The sequence below is a fragment of the Barbatula barbatula genome (genome assembly GCF_947034865.1).
Source record: "Barbatula barbatula genome assembly, chromosome: 3".
In the NCBI taxonomy this organism is placed as follows: domain Eukaryota; kingdom Metazoa; phylum Chordata; class Actinopteri; order Cypriniformes; family Nemacheilidae; genus Barbatula; species Barbatula barbatula.
In genome coordinates this window covers 23,869,259-23,889,321 of record NC_136764.1, presented here as the reverse complement: position 1 = coordinate 23,889,321, position 20,063 = coordinate 23,869,259, and the positions used below count along the sequence as shown (strand labels likewise).

Here is a 20,063-nt window from a genome sequence, read left to right as displayed (position 1 = left end):
ACCGAAGCATTCCCATCCTTTCCGCCATCCTAATCCCCTCTCATTTCTGCAAGAGAAGCCGTTGCTCTTCTTATCTGATAGTATGAATGTCAGATTACAGCCCATTGAGAGACTCGGATTATACCTGGATAGGCCCTCGAGAGCCGCTATCTGTGCTTAATCTGAGTTGAGGGTGAAGGTGTTAAAATCCCTCTACCAGAACAGGCCAGCACTGTATCGCCGCTTCCTGTACGGCCGGCGGTTCAAAAGCGCGGCGGTGGAAGTCTTAAAGAGCGCTCTCAAACGAGACCCCCTCGGAGGGGAAATTCTAGATGAGATACTGGACACGGTTTCCTCTAGTCTGCCTCTCTTCCTATCGCTCACTCTCGCCTTCCTCTACCGTTTCTTGTTGGGTGTCATTCACGCTCCTCCCAGCCTGCGCGCTGCTGTTTTTATCGGATCAGTCTCAGCTCGCCGCCCTTGTCTCTCATCTGTTCGATCAAGGGTGCTTCCATCTTTCCCTCTACCTTTCTTACAGCCCTCTCACCTTTTTCCTGCTGTTTGGGCCTCTTTATTACACTCAAAAGAAAGAGAAATTGAGTGAGGAAAAAGATTTTCATTTAATTAGAAAATTCTTCCATCTATTTTAATTTGTATTTAATTTTTATTCTATCATCTATTCTTTTATTCAAAAAATTTGGAAAAAGAAAATCTGAAAACGAAAATAATTTAGATGAATTAGAAATGCAACATTTTAATTTGCGCACATAAAAAGGGATGAAGAACAAATTAATGTGTTGAGTAAACTGTATAGTAGAGTGGGATTAAAGAAAAATGACATAAACCAAGAAACAGAAAAGAAAAGACGTGGGAGAGCAAAAGATAAAGAAACAGAAGAGGCAGAATCCAGCATGACCTGAAACCCTACATTTACAATCAACAGTAATGAGGATTTACACAGTAAAGACAAACATATTCTCAGTTGAAATAATGCTTCAATAATGTTTACTTTCATCCTTAAAATGCCAAATAAATGATTTAAGGACATGATTAGAATGGTCTAAATTAATAAATAATAACAATTTCGGTAATCTAAAATCTATCATTTAGAAAAGTGATCACATATGTCTGGGTTGGGCTGATCACATAGCAAGTTTGCTCTGCTCAAATCAAATTCACCCGCAAAACAAATAAATAATAAAATAATAAATACGTCTCACATCCAGTAATGGGAGAGTGGCAAAAACAGGTTGGCAAAACAGTGCATGCTATGTTTTCACTAGGACTTGTATTTGGAAATGTATTTGAGTTAGAGGGGTCAGGTTGGATTACTACAGTAATACCACTGGGCTTCCGATCGGCAGAGGTCTTATGAACCCGTGCACACATTTCCCATTTCCTCACCTTCACAAGCACACACACACTGTCGCCCTAGAGAAACCTCCATTTCATTTATGAGTTTTATCTGTGGAATTTATCTGCACGGCAGGACCAGTAGGGCACACTCTCTAAACATTCACCCAACAGTTTGACATGTGACGTGTGACACACGCTCTACATTACAGGGATAAAATATCACTGCAAGAAATGTATAGGATAAGCCCAGTAACAATATTTGTTGAAATAACATACTGCTTTGAGCTTTTTGTTTCTAATAATTCAACTTATTCTGTTAAATACACTGGATAAATGATTTAGTTTCTTTAAAGCTTATTTTTCCTTCCTTTTTTTCTTGTATAGTTAAACCTAGTGGGCATGTGTCACACATTAGAGAAAGTATCTGACATAAAAACAGCCAGCAAATAATGCCAGCAAAAAATAAACAATAAATACAGAAAAACAAAGATGAATACAAACAAATATATTATAAGATTTGTTCACTCAAACTAAAAAGGTTTTGAGATCTAAAGGGGTACTTCATCCATCTTGACCTCCTAAAGTGGTTCAACTTAAGTGATAGGGACTCTCTTTATCTGATCAGTTAAACGCAAGAAGTGACCGAATGTAAATAGCTGATGTTATTATCTACTCCAGTCACTTTACCTTAATAGCACACTTTGTATAAAAGTAAAAGGGTACTCACAGCGCTCAATACGATCTTCAGGGCTGGACGAGGTCTCCCGGTCCGACAGCAGGCCTGACAACGCGAAGATCTTCTTCCCAGCGTCTTCCACTGCTTTGAGAGCACTTGGCGAACTTGAGGGAATCTGACCGCCACCGAAGTCATACTCTTTCCCTTCTGCGTCCGAGTATCGCAGGTGCGGAGAGGCATCGGCCTCCAGGCAACCCTTTAGCCGTTTGGCAGGGGTGAAGGCGGACTGATATCCTCCTCCTCCATCACGGTCCTCTGGTGGGGAGGTGAAGGGCCTGAAGGCTCCAACACCACTGTGGTTGAGCATGCTTATGGGGGAGCAGTCCAGATTGGGTGGGGCGAACTGGTGGTGGAGATGAAGGAGGGAATGTGGAAAGTCCCTGTTGGGGAAGCCTGGCGGTACGGCGCCCTGCCGATGGTACATGGAGGCGAAGGTGTAGGAGCCGTTGTTGAAGGGGAGGTGAACGTCCTTCTCCACAGACACTGGCACGCCAAACGGGCGAGGCTGCTGGCAGGGGATGGAGGCGTCACGGCTGGCCTCCGCCGTCGATGCCAACACCATCAGTGCTGGGGATGCCAATGGGTTGGGCAGGTAGGAGGAGCTCTCCATTTTGAAAGCCGCCCGGTGCAAGTCCATTTTGGTGATTGGGCTGGGGTTGGGTGGGGGGGTTAGGGGTGAAAACAGAGGGGTGTGGGGAAGGGGTGGAGAGAAGAGAGAGGGGGTAAAGGATATGGGCAGAATGGTGCAAACTGTTCTTTGGTCAACGCTAGGTCAGAATCGGGTCACTGATGGCTCATCCTCAGTGGTTCTCCACCTAAAGAAAGTCGAGAAGAACAGAAGTTACATTACCACTCAGAAACTCCTGCCTACTTTTCCCCTCTCCAAACAGAAAGTTTCCTTCCGCAGATCTGAGGTTCAGATCACATATAAGCCTCTTACTCCATCTCCCTGTGTGCGGAGCAGAACGGCGTCTGAGGCAGATAAGAGCAGAGCGCTGATCAGATAAGAACGCAGCCCTGCTCGTGTGAACACCCTGGTCCTCTGCCTCCGATGGGATTCTCATACTGATATGGTATCAGCCTGCCATCTGCACAGGAAATTTGACTGAATGAATAAATTAGCCGCACTTCACCCCTTGACCCCAGCTGCAGCCAAACAGCCCGAAAAGCCCCAGAGGATAACGTTCACAGATTGGCAAAAGTGTGAGCAGATTTAATGAGAAGCGTTTTAGTGAATCTGTGTCTATTTGCGTGCACGTGTGTCTGTATGTCACTCTCGATCCCTTGTGGGTGACCTGAACGTGGTCTTCTATTACAAGTTAAACAGACACTTAACTGACAGGAAATTCACAAATAATTCTGCTGAAAATATCGATCTGAACCGCTAAGATTGTCCATTCAAGTTTTGTTCATATTTAGCAAATTTCATTAGTATCTTGGGAATCAAACCCATGACCTTTGTGTTGCTAATGCAATGCTTTTCCAATTGAGCTACAGTAGGTGAAACTGACAATTTTTTACAATTTGCATCATTAAATAGGGGTAAAGATAATTGTGAAACATTGTAAAATACAAAAGGGCAATATGTCGGTTAAGCACAGGGTAAACAGGATTTAATCCGATCTGGAGAACAGGTCCCACAGTTCAGAGTAATTCGAATGGATGGGCCTTTAGACCGGTGTCACGGTAGGGCCATTTCAAATGCCACACAGAATATCAGACTGCATCAAAGAAACTCCTGGGGAATTTATCAGGGCATTTTTACAGATATCAGCTGTCCAGAACACTCATTCGAATCAATTTTAAAACTCGATCTGCACACACATACCGCGGGGCAGTAAAAAGAGCTTTACATTATCACATACATGCTAAGGGAATGCGCGCCGTTTCCTGTCTGTGGAAAATGGGTTACAGTACACCGCTTGATGCTGGCGTGGTGCCCGAGAATCACATTACGTTTTGTCTTTTCTCCCAGTGAATGTGGGAAAATAGCACCCTGAAAACGTAGCGACATCAAAAGCCCCCGCCGACGTATTTTCTCTCCCGCTCATCAGAGCTTCGCCACTGTATCGAATCTCTCCCCTCGGATAACCTCTAAAAAATGAGTGCGGCCGGGTCTTGATAGCGAGGTAATACAGTGATAAGTACCTGGATATTTCAATTTTATTATCATTACCATCCGCGCACTCAGGCAGTGCGAAACTGACAATCCAATAAAAGGACACAGGATATCCCCCCAATGGCGCACAGGAGAGGGGGCATAACTAGACTGAGTGTTGTACAGACGTGCTAATCATTGCTGTGGCTGGCCGGTCTGCCTGGTGCCCCAGCTACACACGCACGAAGGCACGCACAAACTGAGGACCCAGTATCCCAGAGAAACCGGAGAGGGCGGGGAGTCAGCCTGACACAAACTGACACGCCAAAGAGTGTGAGCGAGCGAGAAAAAGAGAGAGAGAGATGGAGAGGTCAAAAGGAGGGAACCACAATGTCTCATTGCCTGATGCTTTTAGCTTTGTTTATCAACTATTTTGAAGTCAATTCAAGATCCGAAAATTCAAAGGACCCCAAAATGGATGGTATTTCATTATAACTGTGTAATATATACATTATTACAATATTAAAGAATTATGCTGGAATAATAAATTAATTCAAGACATTTACATTAAATTTCATTACGATACGTTTGTCACCCGTTAGAAATGGAGACAGATTACGGAGTAAATAAATCTGTCACTGAATTGTTACAGCGATCCAGGATAAATTTAGCATCGCATTTTCAAATTACACTGTTATGCTATCCCAGTGTCAGTTACACTGACGTGCGACATCTCTTCTTTCAGAAAGTTACTGATGTAAGGAAACTGAAAGGAATATCTGCGAGACACAACAAAGACAAATAAGAAGTTGTCAACAATACATTTTCTTTCCGCAGCTCTGGGGAACAGCGCAAATGAATCCAATCTCAGAGAAAACAAACCACTGTCAAATGTGACTGCCTGCCCATGCCGCAAGAGAAAATGCAAAAGTTTCGGAGGAGGGTGTCACTCAAAACGCAGCTCCTCTGCCTGTCTGTCAGTATATTTAGAGATTGTTGACAACCGTGAAAGTGCCACTCTTACATTTTATTACAGGACAGGGCAGAAACTGTCATTCAATAGCCTCAGAAAGCACACATTCTCAAAGCCACTCTCGGCTAGAACCGTCTGAGCAGACAAAAACGGCAACGGTTACAAGAATCTGCACGACTAAAGGATTTCGTGCTAATTGCGGCTCCAAATTAAGCCGTGCCAATGATTTCACACGCTTTTTTTACTTTCACTGAAACGCTTCCAACGCTGTCAAAACGTTGTATGAAGGCTGTAACATGTGCAGCTGCTTAAATCGAGAGCCCTCGGACGACGTCGGAGGAAATGACACTAGCAAAGAACTTCGCATGGAGCACTCTTTAACTACTTTGCTCTTGAAAAACTTCCCGAACGCAATTGCCTGAAGTGTCTTCCGAGCACTGCAGCTTGTTAAGTTTTTAAATCACCCTGGAGGGTAAACTTATGTTTATCCACAACCAGGTTCTGAAGCATGACGCTCTGGCCTCTTCTCAGCCTGTCAGTCAGGGGATGGTTATGTGAGGGTTAAAGTGCCCCGTGTACTGACTGGGCCACGCTCCTACGGCAGTGGACAGCTCACTTAGTATTCCGCAGGAAATGCTTTTGGACCGAAGGACGGAAGACAGTCGATATTATTGAAAATACAGTCATTCACCGTCGGCTGGCCTGCAACTTAGGACCACACAGATAATATAGCCTGCAGAATTAGAATCAAAGCCCTCGCAATATGAAATCTGCACAGAACAATTCAATAATGTGCAGCAGCTGCGGTATGAGACAAAAAAAATGAACGCCCGCATTCTGGAGACGCGAAAGTGAGATTTAATGACAGAGTTAGAACACAGTGAAGGATAATGACACTTGGACATACAGCTAACTAAATCAATAATGATAGTACAAGCTGTGCCTCAACACTCCAGTTCACTATCAACAAATAAATTCCCCACAGTGTATGACACACAATAAAACTCTGCAATAAATAGTGGTAATCAATCACTGCTTTATTGGATCTTATCGTCTGCATAAGTATACCGAGGGCCTGCCTCTAAACTTTCGCAACTTTTTTCCCAGACAAAAAATGTGCACAATTTACTCTCGCCATACAAAATGTGCCACACGGCACGGGCTGTTGAAATAAGCGAGGATTTGCTTTTCAAATAAAGCTTTGCGGTGGGCTCTGGGGAACATTGATTCATTGTGAACAAAATGATTTTCAAAGTTTCCTGTCCTGCCTGCCCTATTCATTTCAGGGGCTGATGGACTGTTTGTCTCATCCCACCCACCTGAGCCAACTAATTCCTCACTAAGCCCAGATTATTTGCAAGGTGTCTGGATCCTCTGTGCTCAGAGCCAGCACTGGACTGCAAAGAAGCCACGCCGCCACCACCCTCCACCCATACAGCTGTCCACTGCTGCCTGCCATTGTATGCTGAGAGAGAGAGAGAGAGAGAGAGAGAGAGAGAGAGAGAGAGAGAGAGAGAGAGAGAGAGAGAGAGAGAGAGAGAGAGAGAGTGGACTTTACATTGTTTTGATTTTGCCTGGTTTGAACACTGCTGCGCACACTAGAGGCTCTTCAATAATATATAACACAAAAGCACAACAAAAGAGCAGCCTGATACTAAACCTACTGACAACAACTTGTCCTATAAAACACAAGACTCATTTTAGCATGGTTTTCCAGAATCAGATTCACAACATTCAAGATGATTTTATTACAGTGTAGAATTTTTTTTCGTGTTTCATGCAACATTCCATTTTGTTAAACAAGATATTAGACTACATATTTTTTTATAGATGTTGCTTAAATTAAAAATAAACAAATAAAAGCAACAGCATTTCTAACATCTTCAATTGTCAGGTGAGCTGTCTCTCACTATAGTGCTGGAAGACAACATGCAGCATTCGGACAAGCAGATATAGATATATGCCTCTTATTGATCCCGGCAAATGCACTGGTAATGCCTTGTGGGAGAGGGTGTAAAATTAACTTATTCTACAGCACTAAAATTCACCAAAAAATGGTCAATAGGGTAAATAAAAAAAGACAAATTACAAGAAGCTAGCATTACTGTTACAGTATTTTTAGTCAGTTCAGCCTTTTGTACTCACTGGTGCAGTGAAATGTAGAATTCGAATTTTATTCATAATACGAGTTAACAAACTTAAATGATAGACATTAACTAGCCCAAATATAATTTTTTGTTAAAATATTTAGGTTGCAAAATAAAAAGAACGCGCCAGGTCAACCCCCAGTTGGTGTTGCGGCCACGACTTAGACAATATAAAATATAAATTTCTATTAATAAATCAATTCGCATCCGTGAAAAGTCATTTTTAAGGTAAGTAGACACGAGCGCATGAACCCACGGGACATAAAACATGACTGCCAGTTAGATAGGCAAATATAAAATAAATCATCAAATAACAAAGGGTATATTGTTATTATTATTTATATTAAATTATAATAATTCATTCTTTATATACAATATAAAGCAGAGATTTAGTGCGAGAGGACGAAACCCATCATAAATATTCAAAACCTCACTGCATCACAAGATTTTATACAAAGGCATTACTGCGGTTGGGGCGCATTACCTAACAAAGTATCTCACTCACCATAAAATTTCAAATGTTCCGCCTCGAAACTAAATAAAAAGGTACATGAATAGGCGTGTCTGCACGCTTCAAAACATAATGGAAGAGGACATGGTGAAGTTAGGCAATGCAAGGACTACACCTGATCATTTTCATCTTTATACAGCCGCCCAGACACTTGTCACACGCGCGTCTAAATATTTCCAGAGGCTTTAGGATGCTTTCAAATAAATGCTTAAAGGAAATTCGCCTTCCGCCGTGCTCAACGAGTGTTATTATTTGTAGATGATTTTAATTACCATACCATGCCACCATCTGCATGACAAATGAGCTTTCAGTGAAGTGTTTATTAGCACGTGAAAACATAAACATGCGCCGGGGCGGGCGCATGCGAGTTAACGGGGTTAATTCTAGTTTAATTCGTTGGGAAACAGCACGCTTGTCGATAACACGGAACAGACAAAAGGGTAATCGAGCCGGTGCGTTTGACAAACGCATGCTTCATTTATTATACCGCGCTGTGTCGGATGGATTTGTCTTTGGGACACAGACCAGCAAGACTTTCCCATTCACTTCTGCACGCATGAATATTATTTTAAGTTGGAGCCGCAGCACTTTCACACGGCCGTTTAACGCTCAGCGTCGCTGCCTTCATCCTCAGTCTGTTTGGAAAAGGATGCTCGCATCACTCCAGATTGCTAACAGGAATGAAAATGTTTGATTCCGCTTTTGCTCGCTCTCCGATTTTGTTTAATTCCACGCAGCGCACAAATCCAGATTAAAATAACTCTGGCCATTGATCCGGCCACTGGAATCGACATTAATTTTAGTTCACTTCTCACTTTGCAAGGGGATCAATGAGAAGCAATAACAACTGACATCGGCGCTGAAAGGATAGAAAAGAAAAAGCAGGGCTGAAAATCGAAACGCTGACGAATAAATCATCTGTTACTTTTCTTCGGTCCTCTAGTCAAGCGCTGCCTGTCTCTCGCCAGCTTTCACAATCGGGACTGTGTCTTGTTTCAAAACTGATACGGGGAAAAAAAACTTCAGCTATCGTGAGATTAAATCAGAATTAATAAATGAATTGCTCTTTAAGAGCGTTAGATTCAAAGGAGCAACAGGGTGCGGTGTTTTTATCTGTTCATGACATTCAGACAAAAGTTGATATGATTATATAATTATCGATGAAAATAAGAAATACGAGTTTAATTCGCGTAAACTATTTATACATATAAAAGATTTGTAAATAAGGTTTTCCAGTATAATTAGAATTTAAACGAATTACTCATAACACGAACTCGATATGCACTACATTATATTTATATAAGTAGCTAAATATTACATACGAGGTTCCGTACCTGTGCTTTCCCTGACATTTTTCTCATGAGTTAGCCCAAATGAATCTCTCAAACGAGTTTGGCTCTATTTGTTCCAGTTCAACTATCAATTAATGCGTTTATTTTAGAAGACAGTGTAACCTTTGAGGGCCATAATTTCATTACATAATATTTCTAAGATTAAGAACACATTAAACTTAATGTTACTGTTTAAATATTTAAGTGCCCATCCAACACAGCGCAATGAAAAATCAAATGTAATAATTGAGATTTAGGACGAAACGTCTACGGTGAAATATCAACTAAATAAAGAGTGTAACCGTGATGGATGGTTTGGACTGCATCGCTGTCTGAAAGAAAGCGCGTATAGATAAGTGGGCTATAGTGCGTTTCTGAGCTGTAAAAATGCGTATTAAACGAATTTTATTTGATTGCATCAATTGGGAACATTGCATCCGTTTTTTAGTTTAAATACAGCCTGAAATATAACTTTACCAACAAGTCATTACAATACATTCACAATTATACAGCTTAAAGTAGTCTCGTGCTTAATAAACATTATTGATAAACGTTAAAAAATGAACAATAAAAATAATAAAAAAGAATGAGCTCATAAATTACCTTTTGCAATGTACAATTCAAGGTTCACAAATTGAGAGGTGTTAAATGAACGAATCTATGTATTTAATAACGCGTGTGTCCTGTTATCCAAAATCTAAATAATTAATGTGACTGCTAAGAAGACAGAAATACAAGCTATAGTGAGCAGCTCCACTCTAACACTTATCTGAAATTATGTGATTCAATAAATCTATAAAACGTAAACATAATATTACGCAAAATAAAAAAGATATAGTGACAAGTGTTTTAATGCCATTGTTTGTCTTTTTTCAAATAAAACAATGCATTGTTATTTTTTAAACAACGCATTTGTTTCAATGTGTTATTTTATACAAATTTTGTTTTAGACTATCAAAAAAGTCTGAGTAAGCAACTCGACCTATGGCACAAAAACTCTGTAGGCTTTAAACACCACGGATAGAGTTTTTCCTTAAAAATGATATTAATTTATGACACGGGGAGAAACACAATAATTTCTGTAGTGCAGACTGTAGTGACCCATAATAAACAGGTGTTTCCTTGATGAAAGGATTTGATCAACCTTCGTCTATACAAGCGTTGTAGTTGCTTTGGATAGGCCTAGTTTTCTTATTTAGCAATGGCCGTTGACAGATTCATTTAGACCTAAACATTTCTTTTTCAATGAACACGTATATGCGTTAAGAGGAAAAAACAAGAGTGTTGCGCAGGCCAACAGTCTATTGTGGCTTTAGTAGAAAATATAAATGACCCGCAACATTGGTCTCGTGCGCATTAATTCCAGGTCTGATTGCAGACCATAAATGGAGAGGACTATAAATGCTATAGTAAAATCTCCTCGCACAGGAGCAGTTCTCACGTCCACTACCAGTCACAAATTACTTAGAAGACCGTATAGGAAAGCAGATAAACTATTCAGGCAGGTGGTAAAACATCAATAAGATTCGTATGTTACTACTTTAATAATGTTAACTACTAAACATCAGACAACGGCATTAAATCTCTCTATGTAAATATATATATATATATATATATATATATATATATATATATATATATATATATATATATATATATATATATATATATTCGTGGGCGACCACAGACAGGCATACATCATCACGGGCATCATAACATCAAGTTTAACACACAACAACACGTTTAGTTGTATTAACCCCAAAATAACAGTATTCCACCGACTTGTCCAAATTCCCACGAATCAACACCAAAGAGAGAGCAAACCGAGTTAAACTCAGCTGGAAAAAATAGCTGCCTTTGTTTACACACTTTGTGTTCGCCGGCATGTTACAAAACAAAGCATTTCATGTCCTTGTTGCCATACGATTGATCTCCATACGATAGCAATAATTACACAGTTGCACGTTACATACCTCTGCGCGAGTTTGCAACCCTCTCGGACGAATGGATGCGCACGTTCCAGTTCGCAGAGGTCAAAATAAAATTTCGACCAACTTTAACGCGAAGAACTGATGCGAAAGTCAAACCAAAGTAAGCTAGAAACAATGTTTGGGAGTTCGGCAACTTGTCCACGCTCAAAGCGTCAGCGCTCCTTAAAGACAGTCACTAAAATAAGCGCCGCAATCAAGTCATCGCGAAACATCTGATACGAGAACCAGAAATGCGCCAAGGGGATATTCATAAAGTCGCGCATCCTCGTTTTGCGCTTAACTCTGTTTCCCTACAAAAACATGACAAGCAACGATAATAACAACGCCTGAAGAAAGAGATGGCCACGTTAGGGCGCGTTTACACAGATCACAGGTTTTACGTGTAAATGTTAGACGCGGCAAGTTCCGGATCACAAAAACAATCTCTGTCAAGACAAGCGGAGCACTTACGTTGTTTAAAATCCTTTGGGAGGTTTACGTTGTCCTTTTATGCCCACAGACGAAACTTTTGGAAACCGGCGAGCGAAAGCAGCGGAGAAGCCAAGTAGAGTCGCACCTCGGGCAAAGAACGCGAGACGGTCGCCGCGCGTGATACACAGTTCCCGGGTCGCGTCGCGTGTTGAGAGTTGTATCAGTTGCATGTACCGATGAGAGCGAATCTGAGTTCAGTGGCAAACTAGAGACGATAGGCAGAGATTTGATCAGAGGTGGAAACGGTGTTGGAGGTGCAGTGCTGCCGCTCAGCGCCAGGTTCGCTCATTGACTGACATTCATTCTCTCTGCTCGGCTGAGACCCTGACCCCCCTTTCCACGCTCCCGTGGGGGATCTCATGGGCTGATTTGTGAGCACGGAATGAATTATCCTCTCTCTTCACCGTTTAGACGACTTGGGAAATGAAGTCCACGGCAAAACAAAAGACGTGCTAACAATGTGCGAGATCTTTACAGAAATAGGTAAGTCTCGAGCGTCCCGTGGCTGCGTTCATTCTCTTCATACGCGCACAGTTTAGCCTGCCTTTATTTTTCCGTATGTCGTACTTCACTTTTTAAGTTCTTTATATATGATGTCAAAAGTTTCAGTAATGTATTTGCTGCTGATGTGTGGAAAGAGCTGTTGCGTATCTTGGGAACATTTGTCTAACGGAGAAAAAAAGTACTGAACACGTTGTTTTAAACGCGCGAATTGACCTGAAATTTAACGCTTTGCGGACGTTTATGAAAGCTTTATCTGAGATAAATTATACATTGATATGTTTTTTTAAAGAGTAAGGATCCTATATGTGACTTTGGCGTCCACCTGACACAACACGCAGACAATAAAGTCCACCTGCTGGACACAGCTGGAACTGCACGCCGTTTCAAACGAGCAAAAAAGCGCAACTTCACATATATAACCTAAAGTATGTTTTTATTTTTATTTATACTAAACCTCACTTTAAGTTTAGTTAAGACGGCCACACAGTAATGGTTGGGAGAGTGTAATGTTGGGGTGATGGTAAGGCAGCAGCATACATATGTGCATTACTGCATTACATTAGCACTCTCTTGTATTGCTAATGACCTCCGTTAAAGCATCAGGGAAACAGAGGAGGAAAAGACCCATCCATGTCCAAGGTCCCTTTCCATTCAAAATCAAATTTCAGGCCTCAGTCTCTTAACATGTCTCTAAATGGACTGGTGTGGATTGGTGAAGTGCTTTGATGACAGCTCTTTTTACCGGGCTTAAGCAGAAATCCTCTCCTCCATTTCCAGAGCCCCCTGATTCGATTGAAATTATTTTACATTCTCTCTGGACTGTATCAAATAACAAAACATATTACTGTGGCTTGATTGAATCCATTATAAGTAAAGCTGGGACATTTATAAGTCTACGCTACAGTTGATATAAAAGTTGAGGCAGCCAGAGAGCTTCATCCGAGTGTAAATGATCTCTTGATGATAGAAACATTACCGGTTTGATGTAAGTTTTAATGCAAGTTTTAGAGGCAACCTACTTTGCCAGTAGGCTATATAAATATAGGGGAAATATGGATAAAAGGCACTGAAATGTTATCCTCATTTTACAAGTGTTATTTTGTTTAAATGTTTTCTAAATGTATTTAACTAAAACATTTATTTTTGATTGATTAAAAAAGCTCAAATCTTCTGTTAAACATCACAATTATATTGAGTGATTTTGTCTGTCTCTTAAATTCAGGGCAAGGAAGTAATTGGGGCACATGGTGTTTGGAGGAGGATGACCGTTGTAATAACAGAGACATCTTTTTCGACACATCAGTCAGGTCTTAATTATTACCTGTACATCTGTGGTTGCAGTGAAACGGGTACCAGACGACTTATAGTGAGATGTCCCACACAATAGAGCCTTAGCACGCATTCCTCATTAGCATATGTCAGCCCCGTGCATCACATGGCTATTCATTTCTGTCACTTAGCTTTAGAAGTGCTCACGCTAAGAGCTGGGAAATTAAATGCTGCATTCTTAACCCAAGATACGCCTTCGTCGCTGAGCCTGTAAAAATAAATGAATTAAAAAAGGACGAGAGAAGGAAAGATTGAACGAAGAAAACTGAGGATGGAAAAGCAAAACAGGAAATGGAAATGACAGATGGTAATAAGATAACAGAATCAGAACATGTGGATCAAACTTCACCTGGGAAAAACAAACATAATCTGACACATAACAGCAGCACTTCAGAAACAGACACATCAGGATGATTTGATAATGATCCATTGACAAATGTTGTAGAGTTAAAAGCTTACAAAAGACAACGGCGGAAAGGCTGTGAGACTCCTGCGAAAAATACTCATTAAATTTCTCTTACTCTGAACTCTTTCCCCAGCACGGGGAGCTGAACCGGGCTGAGCGGCTTGTTTTAACCAGAACTGTACAAGGCCCCTCGTCTTATCTAAATCTGAACCGGAGGACAGCCATCACGCTCAGCGGATCACCAGAGTCTACTGCAATGTCTCTATATATACACACACACACACACACACACACACACACACACACAAAAGAACAGAGGCATTCATACTGTAGACAGTGCTATGTGATCAAAGGCAACGGGGAGAGAAAAAGAAAAGAGAGAGCTCTAAAAATGGCTCTGCAGCTGATTCTGTGAGTCCTGGTAGACACTCTCTCCAAACACACACACGCACGCAGGCGCGCCGCTTTCATATTTAACTAAAGGCAGGGCCCGGCGTGTGTCGTACTCCAACAGGGGGACACGTAGCTCTCGCTCGTTTGAGGAGCTGCGGCTTTGTTTCCCCTTGGTGGTGCGGTACCTGGGGGAGAAGGAGGGGGGCTGTTACTCTTCTCTCTCAACAGGAAATAGCATCAGGTACGAAGATGCAAGCAGACAAGCCCGATCGCTCTCAAGTTCCTCCAAGACTCAGCTACAGAATATGGTGCTATAACTTCCTCACATAAAATCAATGATTTGTTTAATTTAGACAGAGCTCGTAAATGTGCTAATTTCAGAGACAGCCCACAAATCTAGAGGGCCTTGTTATCCCATTTGCTGCTCCATTAGTTGGGAAATGATACAGCCAGCGTTGTTAAGAAACCGAACGGTAGATCTGGCCGTGCGGAGGAGGAAATAAGTGACGTGGCTCTATAACAGGACCATATGCATAGTGGCTGACATCGGATTTCGACGCCAACCAATCTGCATCCCATTTTTTATTAACAATTACAAGTGAATCTGTTTCCTTTAAAGGGATAGTTCAGCCAAAAATGACGATTCAGTCATCACATACCCGTTTGTCATTTCATACCTGTATGACTTGCTTTCTTCTGCAGAACACAAAATTTTAAATAATGTTGATAACCAAACTATGACACCCATTGACTTCCATTGGTTTCGTGTCTATACAATAGAAGTGTATCGCCATTGTTTGGTTACCAACACTCTTCAAAATATCTTCTTTTGTGTTCTGCAGAAGGAAAGAAAGTCATACAGGTTTGAAATGACAATAGGGTGAGAAAATGATGACAGAAATTTCCTTTTTGGGTGAACTATACCTTTAACCCTTATTAAGTCCTATTTAAAAAAAAAATTGGTGCAATTATAATTTCTATAATATATAAAAACCTACATAACAACATGTATATTATAAAACTAAAAGTTTAAATGCCAGGCACAGTATGAGAGGGTATATAAGGTATAATACAGCAAATTCTATTCTTAGCTTGAGTGATAATGTTTTGCGATCCATGTTCCTGTAACAATTATTTTATCAGCGGTGTTACTGTCACACACACAAATAAACAAACACACAACCCTATTTTCAGTGCCAGGCATCAACACTCATCCGTCTGACTGAGACTCAGCAATTAGGGGCCACACAAGCAAATGCCACTCATGACCTGAAGCACAGACACACTGACAAACAGAGACAAATCAAGGAGTGATTTAAAAGCACAGCGCTAGAATCTCAATATTTGGCCATTCCGATTTAAAAGCTTGCCAGAAAGGGCCATAAATTCATCCTTCCATACATAATTAATATGACAGTGTGATGTAAATCTGAATCGACCCTGTTTGGTCAAGGACCCGAGATTTGCGTTAGCACCATTTCGTTGCCTAAAATCTAAATGTGTGTGTTTTTATGCAATACTCTACAAATAATTAAGGAAGAAAACTACAAATCAACTCAAACTTTGATGCCAAATGACCCCATTGGCGCCGAGTTAAAAAGAGCAATAGCAGATAGTGAGGTGAGGCTTTATCTGATGAGACACTTCTATGGTCGGCCGTCATATTGCATTTGGATTATCAGCTGCCACTTTGGATGGCAGTTCATGGCACCGCCTCGTCGCCAACAACCACGGCACAGCACCTTCTGACAGGACTCTGGGATACACTTCCAGCGCCCATAGAAAGCCATTTAAATCAACTCATGCCGTCTGCATCTTAGCTCTTCTGCAGACGGTGCGCAGTAAATCAAGTGAGGCTAATATGAATCAAATCAAGACAATATATTACACTAATTGCCTTATCAGATGTCTGTCGCAAATGCTTTAAGGTCGCCTGGCAAAGGGTGTCGGAGGCTGTATTTAAAAAACGGGCTGTCCTTGAATAACTCTATTTGAGGAAACAGTCTACTAAGATAGCTAAAAACAAGAGTATTTCCGCGTCGCTGAAGGGTTTATGCGCCTGGTGATTTTCCAGCTCTCTAATATCTTGTTAAACCAAACCTGTACATCCAAGAGCGAAACAAGGGGCTTTGTGTCGCATCAGCTCCGCGGTTTCCGCTAGGATTATAAGCACGCCCTGAGCGAGGGAGATTGCTCCACGGCACGCAGAGCTGCCACCTCTGACTGTGAGCATGATTCAATGTGATGTCCACTTTGTGTCCCTTTATTTGGCTCTGAAAGGAAAAGCTTGTCTTTTATGTCTGCCAAGCGGCCTTTTCCAACCCCTGCGCAGCCAATCATACACGCTGTCAGCACAGCTATGTTTTACACTAAAGCCTGTTGTTCTGTTTAGAAAGCTTAGATCTGTTTATATGATACAACCTTATGGCTAAATCAATGAAGTCACATGGGTTATAAATATATTAATTTGAAAGACAGCGGAGGCGGAGTAATTATACAAATAAAACACGGTGTTCCCGGCAGGAAACGCAGTAAGACATAATTGATTAGCATTTTGAAGGTGGTAAGGCATTTTTTTCGCTTTGCTCCGTCGAGTGGCGCGCGCGCATGTGTGAATTTTAGCCGTCTTGACATGTCCTTGTGGAGTGATCTCAACCGTGATGGTAATAACAATAATTATCTTCTAAGTGTTGAAAGTCAAAGACATGAATATTCTCATACAGCGTTAAGTTCAACAGACAAGTGCTTTCACATGATTTCGTCAGGACAAATTAACAGTAATTGCACAATGAATTGTTCCAGAAATATCAGATGCTGTTGCTTTCCTAGTTTGATTTTTATGACTTGGTAGCGCCGTATAATTTGTTGATCGCATCGCTAAAGACGCTTAAAGAAATATTATTACCAGATCGAGTCAAAACACGAAAATATCACTGAAGGCAACCAAGACGTCACACTTTCATTTGGAGATGACCAAAATCGGCCATCACTTTTGATTAAATTTTTAGTTACTCTTTCACATGCGTTAGAAGTTTGAAAAATTGTTATTAATAAGGACATGATTTCTAGAGATTAACCCCTCGTTCCTTTATCCGTGATCCGGAGACCTTTGGAAAATTGATCTTGTTAGATTGATGGATGTCCTGTTTAAAGGTTTGTCCTTGTGCCAGTGTTTTTGCTGTAATCCTGGGGGCTTGTTTGTTTAATGATGCAATTGTATCTCATTTTGTCACTTGTGTGTAATGTCACATAGAACAAACTACCAGATATTTGGAGTTTGTGTTGAATTAGACTTCAAGAACATGTTTGGACAGACATATTATATGCGGTAGACTGTTCTAGATAGATATAGGTAAATGTGACCCTGACCTGTAAATGCTAAGAGGATAATTACAAACATCATTTTACACAACAAACACCAAACCAGGAAATCCGGAAAACTGTATGCCGTTTTATATATATATATATATATATATATATATATATATTAAATCAAGTAAAAACGATTATCAAGGATTCTCCTCTGAATGCTGAGAATAAATGTTGACCAGCGCAAACAAAGCCTGGACTGATGACCGTCACAAACACCCATCCTTTCACCCCAGGATGAGCGGTCAAAATGGGCTTCATTATGGAGCAGCGTCATGGGGTCCTGTTATCAGTACCTCTGCCATGGGTCTGACCGCTTGAGATAGAGCTCTGATAGAGACAGTGCTGTGGACAGAGCCTTGATGTTGACACACAACATATTAGTCCACCTGGAAAAACAGGGGGCTTTGCCCCAAATTTCCATTTCCTCTCCCACCATTTAACTGGCCTCATCAAACAAGGGCAGATGGGGAGGGACATTACGGATGAGGCAGCATGCGGGTATGTTAAGGGCAGATGGAGGAAAAGGGATGTTTACCGTCCATGTATTTTTAAAGAGGGCATCTGCAGCGCTGGATGTACACACATACTTTGACCCTAGAAAGCAGGAAGTGAAGAGTGAGAGACTGGATCTCTGGGTACGAAATTGCCAAATCGGAATAGTCAATGCGGGCCATTCAGTTTCATTACATTTGACATGCACCTTTCCCCCGTGTTATTAATGCCCCTTATTACCGCATAAGATTGCGTATAAACTATTGATCACCTATTACCATTCTTCAATAATCAATTCAAACTGCTTTAACCGCACTCAAGTCCATCTTTATTTTAATCCATTGTAATTGCCTCTTTTGTATAGCGTTGCCATTTGAGTTAAGACAGGTCACGAGCAAAATTAGTATTTATCATTCCATTATGTTTGAATAAACGGGATAATCAGCGTCAAAGACAGGCAATGCTAAAACAATTATTTATATAGACTAGTAACCTTTTGACCCATGACCTGACTACAGCGCAGTACAATGCAGGTTGGTGTTTGTGAGAGATTAAAGAGAGACAATCTGTTGCACCTGTCGGACTAGTGTGTTGATTCATGTCATTATAGCTCACAGCGGCCATGAAAGACCCATTTCCCAACCCTAGCTAAATGATGATGACATAAGCCTAGAGGTCCACACTGGAGTGTCAAACAGGCCAATGGACACTTTCAGGTTCAACTATCACAGTTTATACGATCTATAAGAATACCATAGAACAACAAGATATATTTCAAATGACCCACCGTGCCAATTAGTTCAGAGTTTTGGGCTTCCCTGTTGAGTGGGGGGTTGCGTTTAAAAGAAGCCTGTGATCTGGGCCGTTATCTGCGACAGCAGCGGTGGGCCTCCAAAAGCTTTCCGCTCCCCCTGAGTTCACAGGACACGTATCACCTGCGCTCGGCATCACGGCTCCATTACGGACCTGCCGCAGCTTCAGTGCTATTCTGCGCATCTGCTCCCAGTGGTTCCAGCATCTGCAGCCAAAAGCCCATAATGAGCTCCTCTCACTCCAGCTGTCCCACTGATAGCCTTAAACCAGCTGCATGCTGGGAGCTGCAGGGCCGGGCTGTCAGCAGGCCTATGGGCTTGACCCTTGACCCCTTCCGTAGCTGAACTTCAGCGCTCTGACTGATGACGCTGAGATTAGCGCTCTCTGGAGATTCGCTGCCACACGTCTGGTGGAGGATTTGCTATTGAAACATTGATTCATAGGATTTCCTTTTCCACACGTAGGTTACAGACAGGGTTCCTTTGTAACCTTTGAACTTTAGCAGTGACTCCACTGGCTTGTCAGAGGAATAGCGAGTCTGCTGTCCGAGTCCCTGATTGGAGCAGCCATCGCTGAAGTGTGATTAGAAGTCCACCGAACAAACATGGCGGACTTTATTGAATTCCTGTCAAGTCCATGCAAACCAGAGGTGACAGATGTAATTTGTTTGTCCCGTTGGTTTAATTTAAGCTGATACCTTTAAGCTAGAGCCAGAGTGTGTGAAATGGCAAAGGGAAATGGGTATGCAGACAGTGGAGGGTCCATGGAAAACAAGTGAGAGAGAGAGTGGAGAGAGAGAGAAGAGAGAGAGAGAGAGAGAGAGAGAGAGACATTCACTCTTACTATTTAACAAAGGGGTTAAGGTTCGGTTGCGAGGACCTGTTAGCCCCTGTTGGTAGATATCAGTACGACACTACCTGGTTACCTAAGGAAACCTTTTCTATTCACATTTAAAATATGCTTTTGAAAGCCACACACACTATACATAACTAATATTTTATTATAGTATGTCTTGTAAACTCGGCTTCCTGCAGTGTGGCATTTAAATATCAGGACTGAGGGTTCAAATATTTTAAAAGATCAAGGATACAAATAAGTATTTTCAAATAAAGTAAGTTGCCAAAAAAGCCAGACTGCAAATGCTACAAAGCAAAAGCACAG

At 41.4% G+C, this 20,063-nt stretch overlaps 1 protein-coding gene across 4 annotated transcripts in view; it reads right to left on the bottom strand.

The window, feature by feature from the left end:
• Nucleotides 1-11,887, bottom strand: part of rnf220a (ring finger protein 220a) — a 111,553-nt gene extending 99,666 nt beyond the window's left edge. For all 4 annotated transcript variants that reach the window (XM_079451571.1, XM_079451572.1, XM_079451573.1 and 1 more), the window contains exons 1-2: nt 11,573-11,887; nt 2,063-2,886 (exon numbers count right to left, since the gene is read on the bottom strand). In XM_079451571.1, coding sequence (XP_079307697.1) covers nt 2,063-2,708 — 646 coding nt within the window. In that variant the 5' untranslated portion in view covers nt 2,709-2,886; nt 11,573-11,887. The remainder of the gene's footprint in view (nt 1-2,062; nt 2,887-11,572) is intronic.
• Between the last annotated feature and the right edge of the window lie 8,176 nt (nt 11,888-20,063).